Source organism: Alternaria arbusti, assembly GCF_024043155.1.
Source record: "Alternaria arbusti strain BMP 1465 chromosome Unknown scaffold_7, whole genome shotgun sequence".
NCBI lineage: Eukaryota > Fungi > Ascomycota > Dothideomycetes > Pleosporales > Pleosporaceae > Alternaria > Alternaria arbusti.
Window position 1 is genome coordinate 393,420 of NW_026249947.1, and position 15,322 is coordinate 408,741.

Sequence of the window (15,322 nt, forward strand, 5' to 3'; positions counted from 1 at the left end):
TCCGGTGGTAATCTGACGAAACAACACTCCACTGACAGATTGTGCTTTCAACCCTCTTCAAGAATCCCCACCCCCAGCCTTCTCCTTCGCCTTATCCAAATCCAACGGCACCCTAACAACAATCTTACCCCTCGCCCTCCCCGTCTTCAACTTCTCAAACGCCTTAGGCGCATCCTCCCACTCAAACACCTCATCAACGACAGACTTGACCTTCCCCTCCTTCATCCATCCACCGATCTGACCCAGCGCATCCGACGACGGCTTCGCCATCAACAACTGATAGCTGTTCTTGCCGCCGCCCAAAAACCCGGGTAACAGCATATTGGACCCCACATTCTTGATGCTAGCAACGCTCATCCCCGCGCCGATTTGGACAAACTTGCCGGCTGGAGTGAGGAAAGCGGATGCGGCTTTGTAGAGGTTGGGTGGTGTGCCGATGTTGTCGACGACGAGGGTGTAGGTCTGGCCTTTGGACGAGAGTGTTTCGATTACATCGCTGGTTTTGTAGTCGATGACTTCGTCGGCGCCTAGGCTCTTGCAGAGGTCGACGTTGGGGGTTGAGCAGGTGGTCGTCACGTGGCACCCCAGCGCTTTCGCGATTTGGATGCCGTACACACCTGTTCCGCCTGAGCCGCCGTTGATGAAGACTTTGTCGCCGCTCTTGACGTTTGGCGCGATGGCTTGGTATCTGGAGATGGGGTTAGCATGGCTTTCAGCTTCTTGTGTAGCCTGCAGGGCCTTACTCAGTCAGCCCCACGATGCCGACGCCTGCTGCGTCTTCGACCTTCACGCCTTCTGGTAGCCTTGCCAACATTTGTCTATCCACGGCTACGTATTGCGCCATGCTTCCTCCCGTCAGCGCACCGACTTTAGCGCCAAAGACGAATTCGCCAATCTGGTACTCGTCGACTTTCTTGCCTACTTTGGCGACCTTGCCGCAAAAGTCGGCACCGGGGGTGATGTCGGAGCCTACAAGCCGCAGAGGCATTGGGCCTTCAGTGACTTTGTGGTCGACGGGGTTGATCGCCATGGCGTGAACTTGGACCAGAATCTGCTCATCATGAAGCACTGGTTGTGGCGCGGCCTCATTGATCTGGAGGTTCTTCTCGATGCCGCCTTTGGTGCTGTTGTACTGCCAGGCTCTCATCGTGGACGTCATATTGCTGTTTGATCGTAACGGAGCTTGTCGCGATAAATTTCCGATAGATTTGATGCCGCCGATGCGCGCTGTCCTTGTTATCTTATAGCGTGGAAACAGGCATGCGTCATGACGATTTGCGTTGAGCGGGGCAAGCGCCACCACCGCCTGTCAGCACGAGCTTTGTGAGTAGACACCCATCTATCGGAGCTCCATTCAGGCGACCGAAGAGATCGCGCAGATGGAGCCTGGGTAGGACACCTACATCGTGGAATCCATTCAGGTGGGTATGCCTCCTTGCCCAATGGGGTGGCTTATTGGCGCTCGGTCGATCAAGGGGCATGCCCACATTGTCACCTAGCCCGATCAGGCGCAATCTGCGCAGCGGCAGCAGGCTCATCATGAGTTCTGGGAAGAGATCAATATCAAGATATGGGATATGAGCGAGATCATTGTTTGTGTCACGATGAGGTTTTCAATTGATCTGTCCTGCACATCGATGTGGAACTGGAGGCCTAACAGCCGCAGCTCAGGCCGCCCTTTCGCCCTGCATGAAGCCTCTTACGCGTATGTGACAAACATCTGCTCAAAGCTAGTTACGTTCCAGACCCCAGTAACGGTGTTGAGCGTCAGGTTAGTTGGGGCTGTGGGACCACGTTGAAGCGCCCCACTCTCGACATGACCGCCTGCAGCGACTACAGTTCCGTTCGTCCTCTCTAGATGGTTGGCACCAACCTTGACGGTGAAGTTCGCAAGGCTGATATCGAAGGGGTTGCGAGATGCGACGGATGGAGAGCCTAGACACCGTCAGCATGTGAAGCATGGTAAAGGTTATCATGTATCGACTTACCGTAGTACTGCGCATTGAGCTCCTCAGGAGAGATGAACAGCTCGTAGTACCCTCTGTAGTAGCCTTCAGTCCACTGAAGCTCCCGGTTATCACGCACGAGCGCTGCTGATCGGTCACTTGAATTCGCAATAGACCTACCAGCGCCATAACCGCTGGATGAAACGGCCGTGCCAGCGAACTCGACGCCGATGGCACCAGCACCAGTCGCCTGGTCGTATGGGGTCTCGTCGAGCCAGACAAGATCAGACACCCAGTTGGCATGAGAATCGCCAGCCAAGAAGGCAGTGTTCGGGATCTCGTTGCTGTAAAGGTGATGAAGAGTGCGGTTGCGGTTGGCGGTGTACCCGTCCCACTGATCGGCGTTCAGCTCGTTGCTGTACACTGCGCTGTTATTCATTCGGGAGAAGATGATCTGGTTACCGATGATCCTCCAGGTAGCACCGCGTTCATGCGACTCGGATAGCTGGTTGTAGAACCAGTTTTCCTGGCGGCTACCCATGAGCGAGCGGCCAGCATCGTCCTTGAGATCCTCGATGTATTCGTCGTTCCAGTTGAGGGTTGTGATAGATCGATCGTAGTTGCGAGTGTCGAGCATGATCAGGTCGAAGAGTTTGCCCATCTTGAAGTTGCGCCAGATGCGGAGATTGTCATCCATGTCGACCTGGCGAATGCTGCGGTCGTTATTAGCGACATCAGGGACGGTCAAAGCGAAACACGTACGGCATCCACTCGAAGTAGGCGCGAACAGCGTTCATCTTCCTGGAATCAACGCTCACTCCTCCGAACTTCTTGAAGCTTTGTTCAGTGTTGTTCATGCCGCTAAAGCCATCGCGATAACCGTTGTTTGCAACCTCTATCCATCCGTTAGTTGAGTAGAGGGGTGTCATGCCAAGCAACATACCATGATCATCCCATGTTGGAATCCAAGCAAAGTTCTGGTGAGCAAGGCGAAGGTCGTCATCAGTGCGATACTGACCAATCCTCGTTCGGTAGTCTTTGAGACGAATTAGTAGCTGTCAGATCCAATGATCAGCTGCTTACGAACCGTAAAGTGTGATGATCTCCCGCGACGGATTCGTGGCGCGCGGGTCTTGGCCGAGCTTGCCCTTGGTGGACTCATAGATGTAATCACCAAGATGAACCTTCATCTCCAGGTTAGCAGTGTCACAAATGCGCGTAATCATCATACTTACGAAGAAGTCAACTTGATCTTTCCTAGCAGCATTGCCGTACGCGTTGAAGTAGCCATTCTGCCAGTTGGAACAGGAGAAGATAGCAAGACCAACTTTGGAAACATCGTCGTCTTCGTCGGGGCTGGTCTTGGTCCTGCCGAGTGGGCTCTTGTTGGAGCTACCACAAACGTTGAACTGGTAGTAGTACTGGGTGAATGGGGACAGGTTCTTCGCTTCAATCTTCTCAAAGTTAGCTTATCACCCGACATACCCGCCGTTTAGATCTTACCTTGACGGTGAAGTCGATGTCGGAAGTGGTGTATGCTTGGCCTTGATCGACGATGCTGGAGAAGTTGCCGTCGGTACCAACGCGGTAGTCCACGCAAATGGGGTTTGGTGAGGCCTTGATGTACTTCTCCGTCTCATGGTTGTAGAAAGCTACATTACCCGTAACAGTCACGTTCGATCTGTCGTTCTCGAGAGATGGCGCAATGCGTGTCCAGAGAATGACTGAGTCGGGATAAGGATCTCCAGAGGCGACGCCGTGCGTGAAGCTTAGCTGGGCCGGATCCCACGGAGTCGCCCGCTTAATGAGGCTTCTCTTCGCGACCTTCGGCACATCGATGCCAAGGCCTTCGTGTCGGCGAGAAGGCGAGTGGTAGTTCAGGTTGCCATCGAAAGATGCACACACGAGCGAGGCTAGAGGCGCCGCTGCAAGAAGGATTGAAAGCATTGCGGAAGATGATCAAGCTTCGGTGACTCTCTCCCTTACTTTCCAAAGTTCCGAGACTTCAGAAAGCTTAAATACCTCCATCGCCTTTCGACGTGCCGTCCTTCGCGTACAATTTCATCGCCTTCGTACTACTCCGGCCGCCAACATTACCGCATCGTGCATTCAGTACAGTTCTGACAGCAGCTGTGGCCAATCGCATAGAGTGCATTGTAAGTGTGTAAAAGAGTGCCTGTTGATCGTCAACCGCGACATATGCACGATGCGCATGTGCCGGGAGGATGAGCTGAGATTGGCCGAGCGCGACTTCATCCCGCTGGACAGGCTAGCCCGTTGTGGGGATATGCAGCGCGTCGAACGTCGTTGATCCTGGCATGACATACAGTGCGTGAGGAGTCAACGCGACGATGCGGAACTGTAAGGTGCAGTTTTTGGGGTGACAGGAGAAGAGGGGTGGAGGGTTACTTGGCTTTCCAGCTCCCAGTCGGCGGAAAGAGATGGCGCTAAGATTAGAAGGGTTTAGCGCCAACCGCGCCGCATGCCCAGGTGCTAACCCTGGAGAACTCCATCGTCCATTCCTTCGACATCCACCTCGTCTAGCTTTCCGAAGAACTCCTGGGTCTCTCTCTCATTCCTGACCTACACTTGCTGTACGTACGAGTTGCAGTGCGGATCTTGCCTTTCTTTCGATGCCCAATTCTCCGCTTCTAAAGCGCTTGCTTGCTTCTCTATCTTGATTCAACCAATCATTGCATCGTTCACACCCCGCCGTACACGTTCCTGTGTTATCCACGTTGCATCGTCGGAACTGCCATTCGCGCAAGAGCTATCACGCTATCGCTGATGTCTTTGTATCTATGCCGACCACGAAATGTTCAATCACGGAACATTACTGCTGCGTGGGAAGCCCCCCGGCTTGCCTAGACCCTTCACGCTATGCAATGCGGTACCGCTTCATAAAAGTACCAGTCCCTGTCTTCCTCCTGGAGTTCGAATGAAACACACCATCTTCTCCAGGGAGGTGTATCAGCCTTTACCCTTTTCCAACCGGCGTGAGCTCCGGGACTATTACATTACGAAAGAAATGAAGACCAGAACAATCAACATCTCCGGACCCAAATTTGCCATTGAGCAGGATTATCGGCAATTGTTAGAGGATCATGGGTTGAACCCGGGGATGATTCTATCGACCTATCGCTGGAATAGGTTCATTAGGTCTCACACGGTTTATGCAGTCATGCCTACTGTGGAGGATGTGGCCCGAGCTGTCGTAAATGTCCAAGGTGCACTCCTATTTGACACCAAAGTCCGCGTTCGACTACCCTATCCTGATGAAGGATTATTCTCCAAAGTACCTCAAATCGAGTGGGGCTGGTATGCTATGAATGGGCCAGGCATCGAGAATATACGGTTGCGTGCACCTTTGCTGTCTCCACCGGTCGATATATTTAGGCCGATCAAGGAGGGTGCGTTCTGCCTCCGTTGTGAAAGCAAATAAACGTTGACTTATCTGGTTCAGCCCGCCAGGTACTTGTGAAAAGTTGTCAGGACGTAAAGGTCCGGGACTTGCGACTAGAAATTTATAACCCGTTCCACTCTTTTGATGTGGACGTCTTTGAGATGAGCAGATTAAAATCTGGGCAATGGTTTATAGTTCTCAATTTCGTTAATGCTGAGCAAGCAGAGATTGCTCGAACGACGTACAGCACGTGTACGTTACCGAGCGGTAATCGAATCAAGTGTATGTCTACGAGGGTGCCGAAGCACTTCTTAAAAGATATGCCTTGGGCATTCAGTCGGAGTGAAGGGTTCGTTGTTCACCCGCACAGTTTTGGCCGCGATACTAATGGTGTCTTCACCAGGCGTGAGTCCCACTCCGAACGAGGTCTCGTCACGGGCAAAAACCTCGAGCATGTAAGCCATCATCCTTTTACTGTCGCCACTCTTCAATACAGCGAAGTGGACATTGCTAACCCAAACGATAGCTGCAAGAGGATGTGTTTCACAAGTGGTTGTTGGGCAAGAACGATCGAGGTCTCTGGGTTCCTGGGTATGATTCATGACAGTACAGCTGACTTATCCGTGACTAATGGCTGCAACAGGCACAAATATTAGACAAGAATTTATATGATCTCCATAAAGATAACACATCCCATCTAATCAACCTTATAAACAAGCTTAACACCCGAAACCTTGCCATCCTTCAAATCCTGCAACCCCTGCGGCACACCCTCCAACCCACTCCTCACCTCAATCGGATGTGTCTTCAGCTTACCCTCGCCAAACCACTCCTCAGCCTGCTTCCAGAACCTAGCGCCAAACTCGTAATCCTCTTGACTAGCGCCAACCTTCTCGCTGTACGCTTCACCCAGCGCCGTGTAGGCAAACGTGAACTTGGTCTTCACATCGCTCCTCGGGTAGTTGTTCACGGGCAGAAGAGCAGACATGTGACCGCCGGTTGAACTAATAGCCGCAGCTGTGATGTCGAATGAGTTTCCTTCGGCGATGCAGTCGAAAGCCAGTTTGAGCTTGTCGTTGGTAGCTTCGCGGATCTTAGCGCCTACATCAGCGTCTTTGTAGTTGAAGACTTGGTCGGCGCCTAGTTTGCGGAGGAGATCGAAGTTGTGCGGTGAGGATGTTGCGATGACTTCGCAGCCTGTGTGCTTTGCGTATTGAATGGCGAGGGTGCCTGTTGCGGTGGAGCCGCCGTAGATGAGAACAGGGGTTGGTGATTGGACCTTTGCAGGTGGGAAGGGTAGGCCGAGTTCTTGGTAGAGGCCTTGAGCTACGGTTGTGATGCCAACGCCTAGAGTGGCGGCATCTTCGAAGGACATGTTGGAGGGGATCTTTAGATTGATTCCGGTCTTGGCTTTGACGTGCTCGGCGAAGGCGCCGTTGGAGTGGTCGGCTGGGTCACCTGGGATGTGTCAACATGCAGTCCTCAGGATGTACAAATGGTATTCGTACCTCCGCGAACAAATCCAGCAATGCGGTCTCCAACCTTGTAGTGTGTTGCATCCTTGCCAACTTCCTCAACTTCACCAGCATAATCGCATCCAGCAATAGCACCCGGCGCCGCAGCCCTATCGATGTTCTTCCAATCCGTTGGGTTTAGTGCTACAGCCTTGGTCTTGACAAGCAGCCAGTTCTCAGCCGGAAGCTTAGGAATAGGGACGTCATTGCGCAGTTCAGATACGCCTGGAGAGACGTGAACTACTGCTCTTTGCGTAGACATGTTGCGAATGTGAAAGGATCTTGGGAGTCTGGTATGCAAGTTTCGGAATTCGGTGAGATGGGTGAAGATTGTTTTCATCGTTTATAAAACTAGACTGATTGAGATCCATTTCTGCTATGATGCAAGATGTACTAGTGGATTTGTAATGGGAGGGGACTACCGCGTCATGCAGCCTTCTTTAGGACTACCCGTGGACGGGCGGAGCGGAGTATGTTCGGCGAATTCTGTGGAGCATGCTGAGTATACTGGAAGGACAGTGAATGTCGATTACTTGTAGTGTGTCGTGACATGACATGCTATGGCCCGGTATGGCATGACATTTGACACAATATGTGTGTGGTGAGTGCCGTTGTAGCAGTCGCTGACAGGAGTGTGACCTCGGGATGGTCCAAGCTCGGACTGCGCTAACTTTGGTGCAAGGGTCCAGCATCGCGACAGCTCCACGCGTAGCTTTCCTACTCTAACCCCAGCGCATACAATCGTCCTGAAGCCTGCCGAGCGCAAAATTTCCGATTGCGATCATGGACGAACCTCAGCGACCGCCAACACCCGATGACGAAGACATCAAACTCAACTTCTTCCCCGACCCCCCGCCTTTCTACAAACACTTCACGACCGAAAACCTCGCGCGACTCAAAGAAATTGAGAAGGAAGCTGCGCCTGAAGATGACGAAACGAAATCATTGCCCGCGTATGCATCGACGAAGCTCACCGCAGAGCAAATCCTCGCCCTACCGACCGAACTTCGCTACCTGATCCCACCCGAACCGCCCGCCGACGATGCCGAATTCCACGTCTTCGGTACAAAGGAAAAGGCAAAGGGCAAAGATGTCTTCCAGCAAAACATAGACTTCATAGCCGAGCAGCTGAAATGGCAAGACGTCTTCCCAGACTGGTCGTACGAGCAACTCTACCCTTCCTCCTCCACCGAGCCCACGACCGACGACCCCTCCGCGCAACCGCCTACGGCGAACAACTCCGCGTCTCTCGACCGGCAAAACTACCTCTTCAGGTTTCTGCGCAGCATACTCATGAGTTACATATCGCTACTCGGCATCGTGGCAGCGAACCCGACGTCAGAGCAAAAAGACCAGAAACTCAAGGATATCATGACGCTGGTCGCGAATATGCATGCGCTTATCAATGAGTACCGGCCGCATCAGGCGAGGCAGACGCTCATTGCGAAGATGGAGGAGCAGGTGCGCAAGAAGAGGGAGGAGGTCGAGGGTGTGAGGAGGATGGGGGAGAAGGTCAAGGAGGTGCTTGCTGGATTCGGTGGGGTTGACGGGGAGGATAAGACGGGTGAGGGTGGTGAACAGACTATAGAGGATGGCATGAGGGCGAGGGAGGAGGACAGAAGACGCGTGCAAAGGGGCATGTGGGAGGCTATTGGTGAGGTAGTGGGATAAAACGCGCGATGTCAGTCAATTATCACGACGAATGGCACGTTCATACAAGGCGGCGGAAGCTGGGCTTATAGTGGATGCGCGGTCGACACATAAGCTCCATTCGTACCTCTGAAGCCGGCACATAACGCGTCTCCCACATCAGCGCAAAGAAACGTCAGGATGTCTTTCATGAACATTGCAGACGTTTGACTCCAGACCCACTGCGCCTGGTATACATCGCAAGCAAGCAACCGCACTGCCTGGTTTCTGGGATGGTGCTGGGCCTCCATGGATTGCTCCAAGACATACCGACTTTATCCATCTCCACGACGGACTTGTCTTCCTTGGCTGCTTAAAACCAATAGCAGGTTCTATATCTGAAGCTATTTACGAGGTATCAATGATGCGGACGCTGACAAGTTCTCGTTCGCCTTCTCTTCCGTCACGAACCGCACCCGTCGACAATGAACGCCACTATGCTTGTCCCAAACCATTTTGCCTAGCTTCTTATCCTTACCCTTGAGGGTAACCGCATTACACAATCCGTTGCGGTTATAGTGCGAGACCGCATCTAAGTCCATAGTCAATGCCACGAGAGTTGGCTCACGGACGACTTTCGATGTAACTCCGGTAATCTTCCAAACGATCCACAGCATCAAGGCGGCGATCGAGAGAAGTGCATTCATAGCGAGCCAGCCATAGAGTCGTGTTCGATTGATAGAGGCGCGGATCACTGACTCCATTTGTACTGCCGAGGCGGTTTCGTTCGAAGATTTGAGCTGGTATAGTAGCGCGGAATGAGTCGAGTAGTATGCAGCTGTTAACATCCCGTCGATATATCCTTCGATATTATTGTATCGGAATTCTCCGCCCACGTTCATGAGGACTAGATCCCTCAAGACATCGGTCATCAGATCTAAAGTCGGTAGTACCGCAAGATCGGGCTCTACATGAAGCTCTGTCACTAGGGATCCAATGGTTGGAACTGCGATGTGCATGTCGTCCGCGGCACCGACAAGCGTGATATTGCAATCTTGTTGGTCAACCTTCCCAGCTGTCAGAGTAACCTCGGCAAGTAACCAACAGTCGTGCGCAGCCCAGCTACCATCGTAATCCCAGCTGATGCGCAATTGGTGGGCCGTGGGTAAATTTCCGAAGATTGTGGTGGTGTTTGGGCATTGGGAATCCTCGGTTCCTTGGTCTGTCCCTACGGTGCCTACAAGGATAGGAACGGTCTGTTTACCCTCGTAAACAACAGCTTCGTACCTGCCCTGATCTTGAATTTGCCACTTTGTAAGCTGCAGGAAACCCAACGAGCCCCCTCTCCTTGCTAACGGTGTCGGGTCCATCATACTTCCATTTTGGAGAGGATCTGACGTGCTGGATTTGTCTGGCCAAGGTACCCATCTGACATCTACGACCTTGAAGACTGGCAGCGACATGCTTCCAAGGCCGCCTTGAGGGAATTGTGGGCTAAGGTATAAAAATCGCCTCGGGGATTCTTGATGAGAACGATTGAAAGCGCCTGCAAAATCTGGGCTTCTGATACCCATTGTAGCAGCCTTGAGGGCGATCTCTTGGATAACTTCTGGGTACATCAACGCTGGCCAATCATTCTTTGGTTCGATGAGCGGTGGTGCGAGGTTTTGGACTTGTGAAGGTATCATCCGCGTGGAAGGAATCCATTGTATCGATGAGTTTGCAAGGGGTGCCGCGATAGAGGATGGCCAAATGAGGGCAATGACTATGATCGTAAAGCAGGACCTAGAAGATGTACGCATGGAGTCAGCCTCGGCCTCAACTAGTGCAAGTCACTCTCACCAGAATATCTGCTGAGCCGAGTACCAACGCGGCATGATTGGTATCCTCGAGTCCACCATACGGCAAAGCTCCACCAGCGTAACGCCAGCCTTCTCAAGAAGGACAAAGACGAGTCTCCAAGTGATGAGAGCCGAGCCCACCGCCGCTATGAGTCGAATGATTACGAGTGTTGCGGATACCAGCGCAGTGACTTCTGCCTGGTAGAGTCCGGATCCATCACGGCTGAAGCTCGATGTCGATGCGATCATGAAGGCGCGCCCATCGACCCAAGTAAACATGACTAGAAGGAAGGCTGCGCAAAGACCAAGATGAAGTGGGAACCAGAGCCATGCTTGGAAGGAGTTCCATACGCCTCGATCGTCGCGGCGAATTGTGCATGCTTGATCGCGGCCCAGAAGACCTTCCATGCTTATGTCCTGGTACGTCATATCGAGAGAAAGGTCACGCAGCCTTTTGATACGAGGAGGTGCTTCGAAGAGTGGGGGGGTAGTCGCGAGGTATGATGAGTTCGAAAAGTCGCGAACCTCGCAAGGCTGAGGAAGAGGCGAAATGATGTCAAAAATGGCGGATGGGCCAGACGTAGACGCATCCAGTGATTATATAGTCGGCATGCAGCTCAGCCTTGGGTAAACAAAGTCGCGCATGCGGCTTCCAAGACTACCTAGGTAACGTACGCGAGCAAATTACGGGATTCAGCTGTAGAAGTCATCCGATTGAGTTACTGCATTGAGGCGTAGAGTCTTGCACAGTCCGATTGGACAGTTTACGCAGATAAAAAGCGCCACTGTATGATGTGGGGGCGGACGGCATGTCAAGAATAACTATCGCAATCATACCATATACCAAAGTACAATCTCAATAATCAGTCCGACCCAGTACCAGACCGTGTTTCGTGTCAAAGGCGCACTCTATTCGTTCTGAGCATGTCAAGAATAGCTGATAGAATAGGTGTAGACGCATCTAGCAGACTTACCATTAATCAACCCAGATGACATGCTTCCAGTCCTCTAGGGTTCATTCTCTGTGATCCGTCGCCCACTTTAGACGGTTACTCTTTATCTGCTGTAGGGCTGGATGGGCTTTGTAAATAATACAGGCGGCGGCTTAGGTCCTTTTGCTACTCTGGCCATGACGTCATGGCACCTGCCGTCCTGCAGCCTTCCAGGAACACCAATCCAGCATACCTAGGTATCTGTCTCACGATCCTTCTCAGCCACATTCAAAGCCACATTTTTTTACTGATCAGCTGTTCCTCCATCGTTCATCTCATTGTTTCGGAACTTCCCGCTGTCGCATGCGCCGGTTGATGTTGTGCTTGTGACACTGACGTAAGGCTGAACGGACTCCAAGGTTGGCACGCGCTCAGCCCTGGTGCGCAGACCGCCAAAGACTCGATAAAGAAGGCAACCACAGCTGAGTTCTTGGGCGAGTTCAGCCTCTGACCGACTCTCCTTCAGCCTACAAACGCCTAGAGATAAGCAAGTAAGACGAGGGGACTGCTAATTATCTAGACGCGACCGCGTCGTTTCTCTCAAGTCTCTACGCGCTTCTTTGGTCTACTAATTCACCTATCGTTAATCTTTTGGATCTGCCTTGCGCGCAAGTTTCTTTTCCCAGCTTCTCAACATGCCTTCCACGACTTCAACGCGGCCAAGTAAGCGCCTAGCCATCTTCTGCGACGGAACATGGGTAGGTCGCGAAACCCAAGTCGAAGACGCGCCTCCAAGCAACATCCGCCAACTCGCCAACATGGTCGGCGAAGTACAATACTCCACCGACGACAAGACAGCCGCAAAAGTCCACCACATCAAACCCCACAAAACAGCAACCAGCAGCTCGACCCCCGACATCATCGCCGGCTACCAGGAAGGCGTAGGTCTTAACAAGACTTTTCTGCAATATATCTGGGACGGCGCAACCGCCTCCACCATCAGCGACGAGTGCATAGCCGTGTACCGCTTCATCGTCGAAAACTACACACCCGACCATGAAATCTGGTTGTTTGGATTTAGTCGCGGCGCCTTCACCGTTCGCTGCGTCGCCGGCATGATAAACAACTGCGGCATCATAAAACGGCTCCCGTCATACTCCGACGCAGAAGTCCAACGCCTCTGCTACGAAGTCTTCCGCACATACCGCAGCAACCTCCCTGTCGACGCCCCCAAGAGCGAAGAATGCCAGAGATGGAAAGGCTTGGGTGATAGAGTGTGGCAGGTTAAACGCCCAATCCGCTTCCTGGGTATCATAGACACAGTCGGCGCGCTCGGTATCCCGCGCCTGAATGCCGGAATAGGATTTGACTGGTCCCCGTTCGAGTTCTTCGATCAAACTGTTTCAAGCGTTGTACAGCACGTGTACCACGCGCCCTGTCTGCACGACCGTCTGTGGATCTTCCAGCCGTGCCTCGTGTACCCCAATGAAGACGACGAAGAGGAGAAGGACAGAGCGGTGGTAAACCAACGCTGGTTCCCAGGTACCCACTACGACGTCGGGCGCATGACTTTCCGCTTCGTGCGGCAAAGCCCCGCGAACTGGATCGAAGATGCGCTGGGTTGGCTTCCGAATCTCCTCTCGCGGACTATCTATCCGAATGAAGTGCTCAGCGACGCGGTGTTACGGTGGTTAGTACAGGGAGTACGGGATGTAGACGACGACTCTGCAACGCCGTTAATGCCTAATATCGAGCAACACATCTCCACTCTCAGCACGCGGCTTGGCGAATCTTCGTTAGCATTGCCAAAAGAGCCTGCAGCGCCGAGTGCAAGCACAGGAAGCGGCGACATCTACGGCGACGTCCTCGCCTACGCCCCCGGCGGCGTGCTCTTCAGTGCTATTCAACGGACCTCCCGCTCCATCACTGCTACCCTGAACAACATCTTCCCCCAACTCGGCGACAACCTGCAGGGGCTACTGGGTATCAAGACGCTTGTTGGTATTCTGACTGCGACGGCCGATCGACGCATACCGGGGACCTCGGCAGATGTGTATCCGTACATGGAGGAGGAGAGTGTGGTGGTTGAAGGGGGGAGGGAGGTTAGGTTCAAGGTGGAGGAGTTGGCTAGACTGAACGAGAAGAATGAGAGGGGGGTGTTGAGGTATCCGAGTCAGACTCTTGAGGCGTTTTTGTTGTGGAAGAGGGTTTTTGGGAGGGAGGAGAATGAGTGATGGGTAAGGTAGTGGTAATAGAGTGGGTTTCGGTTTTTCTGTAAATAATGTGGTGGTAAGGGTATATATTGTTTCTTAGTTGGCTTTAATATGGCTTCGCTTTACTTGCTCTTGTTCATCTGGAAAGCAGCTTCATTCGCAAACGCCTTCTTGTCAACGACTTGATCCCTAGTTAAATATCTATTAGATTCATTCTATACTCTAAATATATCCATCATCAACGTAAAAGAAACCCTTCATCTTGCACAAACACATTTCGTCCCCAATGAAACACGATGGAGGCAAGACTTACTTCTTGCCACGGCCTCCGAAACCCCATCGAATCTGATTCGCCCAGCGTCCCTCAACACCAAGATCATCAGCACATTGCCAGACGAAACCAGGGTTCTTCTGGAACATGCGACCGATGAAGGCGACGTCGAGGTTATCGTTCTCCAGATACCCGTTCGCTTGCTTGCCATCGGTGATGCTGCCCACGGTGCCGACCGCCATCTTGTCTCCCACCTTGTCCTTGACTGCCTTGGCGAACGGCTCTTGGTAACCTGGTCCACCGTGGATATGCTGTTTCTCGTGGAGACCACCGGATGAAACGTCGAGCAAGTCTACGCCGCGATCGGCGAGTATCTCAGCGAGTTTGACGGTCTGGTCGACGGTCCAGCCCTCGATGCCGGCTTCGTCGAGCCAGTCTGTTGCACTGATGCGGAGAACAAGTGGCATATCCTTGGGAATAGTCTTGCGGGTCAAGTCGACGAGCTCAAGCGTGAGGCGCGTGCGGTTCTCGAAGGAGCCGCCGTATTCGTCGGTGCGGTGGTTGGAGGCGGGGGAGAGGAAGGTGTGCAGCAGGTAGCCGTGTGCGTTGTGGATTTCGATGGTGTCGAAACCGATGTCTACGGCGCGCTTGACGGCGTCGACGAAGGCTTGCTTGAAGGCTTCGATGTCTTGTTTTGTCATCTCCTTGGGTGTGCAGTGCTTGTCGTTGAAGGCGATGGCGGAGGGCGCGTAGACGTTGTCGGGCCAGCCGTTTAGTTCCTTCGTTGCGATGTCGCCTTTGCTGAGCCACGGGGCGACGGTGCTGGCTTTGCGGCCAGCGTGTGCGAGTTGAATGCCGATTTTCTGGCCTTGAGAGTGCGCGAATTCTACGATCTTGCGCAGCGGCTCCTTTTGCGAATCTTTCCAGAGACCGCAGTCTTCGGGTGTGATTCTTCCTTCGGCTTGTACGGCGGTGGCCTCGACAAATGTCAGACCGGGACCGCGCTGGATGATACCGCCCAAGTGTGTGAGGTGCCAGTTCGTCTGGTGACCGTCTTCGGCGGAGTATTGGCAGAGAGGGGAGAGGGCGAGGCGGTTCTGGATCGTCATGCCTCGGAGCTTGAGGGGCTGGAAGAGCTTGGGGATCTTGGAGCTGCCGTCGAGCATGCCAAGGGCTGTTCCGGCGACGGGCTCTTGTGCGGGAGTGAAGTAGGGAATCTGGATGGGTCAGCTAGGCAAAGGTATGGGGCTTGGATGTATGCATACACCAGGAGCGGCCTTGTTCCTCAGCTCATCGTGCTTAGGGACTTGTTCGCTATTCTTATCCTCGGGGATATCCTTTGCGATCGCATGATGCGAGTGCGGCTTGTCGGTATCAGCCTCGATTCCCATTATGGCGGTTGTTGGTATGTAAAATTGGATGTGTGAAGTGTGAGGAGTGCTGTGTCGAGAGTCGGAAGCTCAATGAATATAGAGAGAGGAGGGTGGGTGGACAATGGCATCTTTATACGCTCCTGCCGTTCTTCTCGAAAGTACCGGCATGACGTGCATGTTTGGACATTGCTACCATTAAA

At 53.0% G+C, this 15,322-nt stretch overlaps 6 protein-coding genes across 6 annotated transcripts; 2 read left to right on the forward strand and 4 right to left on the reverse strand.

The window, feature by feature from the left end:
• Positions 1-57: 57 nt before the first annotated feature.
• On the reverse strand, positions 58-1,159 carry J4E86_005940 (uncharacterized protein; the record flags this gene model as incomplete). The annotated part of the gene is made up of 2 exons (XM_051446471.1): positions 58-688; positions 744-1,159. The coding sequence occupies 2 exons, from the start codon at positions 1,157-1,159 to the stop codon at positions 58-60; spliced, it is 1,047 nt and encodes a 348-aa protein (XP_051302046.1).
• Positions 1,160-1,699: 540 nt separating this feature from the next.
• On the reverse strand, positions 1,700-3,893 carry J4E86_005941 (uncharacterized protein; the record flags this gene model as incomplete). The annotated part of the gene is made up of 6 exons (XM_051446472.1): positions 1,700-1,935; positions 1,989-2,659; positions 2,709-2,841; positions 2,890-2,982; positions 3,034-3,400; positions 3,450-3,893. 6 exons carry the CDS (start codon positions 3,891-3,893, stop codon positions 1,700-1,702), a joined length of 1,944 nt encoding a protein of 647 aa, XP_051302047.1.
• Positions 3,894-6,046: 2,153 nt separating this feature from the next.
• On the reverse strand, positions 6,047-7,125 carry J4E86_005942 (uncharacterized protein; the record flags this gene model as incomplete). The annotated part of the gene is made up of 2 exons (XM_051446473.1): positions 6,047-6,807; positions 6,858-7,125. The coding sequence occupies 2 exons, from the start codon at positions 7,123-7,125 to the stop codon at positions 6,047-6,049; spliced, it is 1,029 nt and encodes a 342-aa protein (XP_051302048.1).
• A 521-nt stretch (positions 7,126-7,646) lies between these two features.
• Positions 7,647-8,534, forward strand: J4E86_005943 (uncharacterized protein; the record flags this gene model as incomplete). The annotated part of the gene is made up of 1 exon (XM_051446474.1): positions 7,647-8,534. The coding sequence occupies one exon, from the start codon at positions 7,647-7,649 to the stop codon at positions 8,532-8,534; it is 888 nt and encodes a 295-aa protein (XP_051302049.1).
• A 3,426-nt stretch (positions 8,535-11,960) lies between these two features.
• Positions 11,961-13,499, forward strand: J4E86_005944 (uncharacterized protein; the record flags this gene model as incomplete). Its single annotated transcript, XM_051446475.1, has 1 exon — positions 11,961-13,499. The coding sequence occupies one exon, from the start codon at positions 11,961-11,963 to the stop codon at positions 13,497-13,499; it is 1,539 nt and encodes a 512-aa protein (XP_051302050.1).
• A 288-nt stretch (positions 13,500-13,787) lies between these two features.
• J4E86_005945 (uncharacterized protein) lies at positions 13,788-15,140 on the reverse strand (the record flags this gene model as incomplete). The annotated part of the gene is made up of 2 exons (XM_051446476.1): positions 13,788-14,966; positions 15,015-15,140. The coding sequence occupies 2 exons, from the start codon at positions 15,138-15,140 to the stop codon at positions 13,788-13,790; spliced, it is 1,305 nt and encodes a 434-aa protein (XP_051302051.1).
• Between the last annotated feature and the right edge of the window lie 182 nt (positions 15,141-15,322).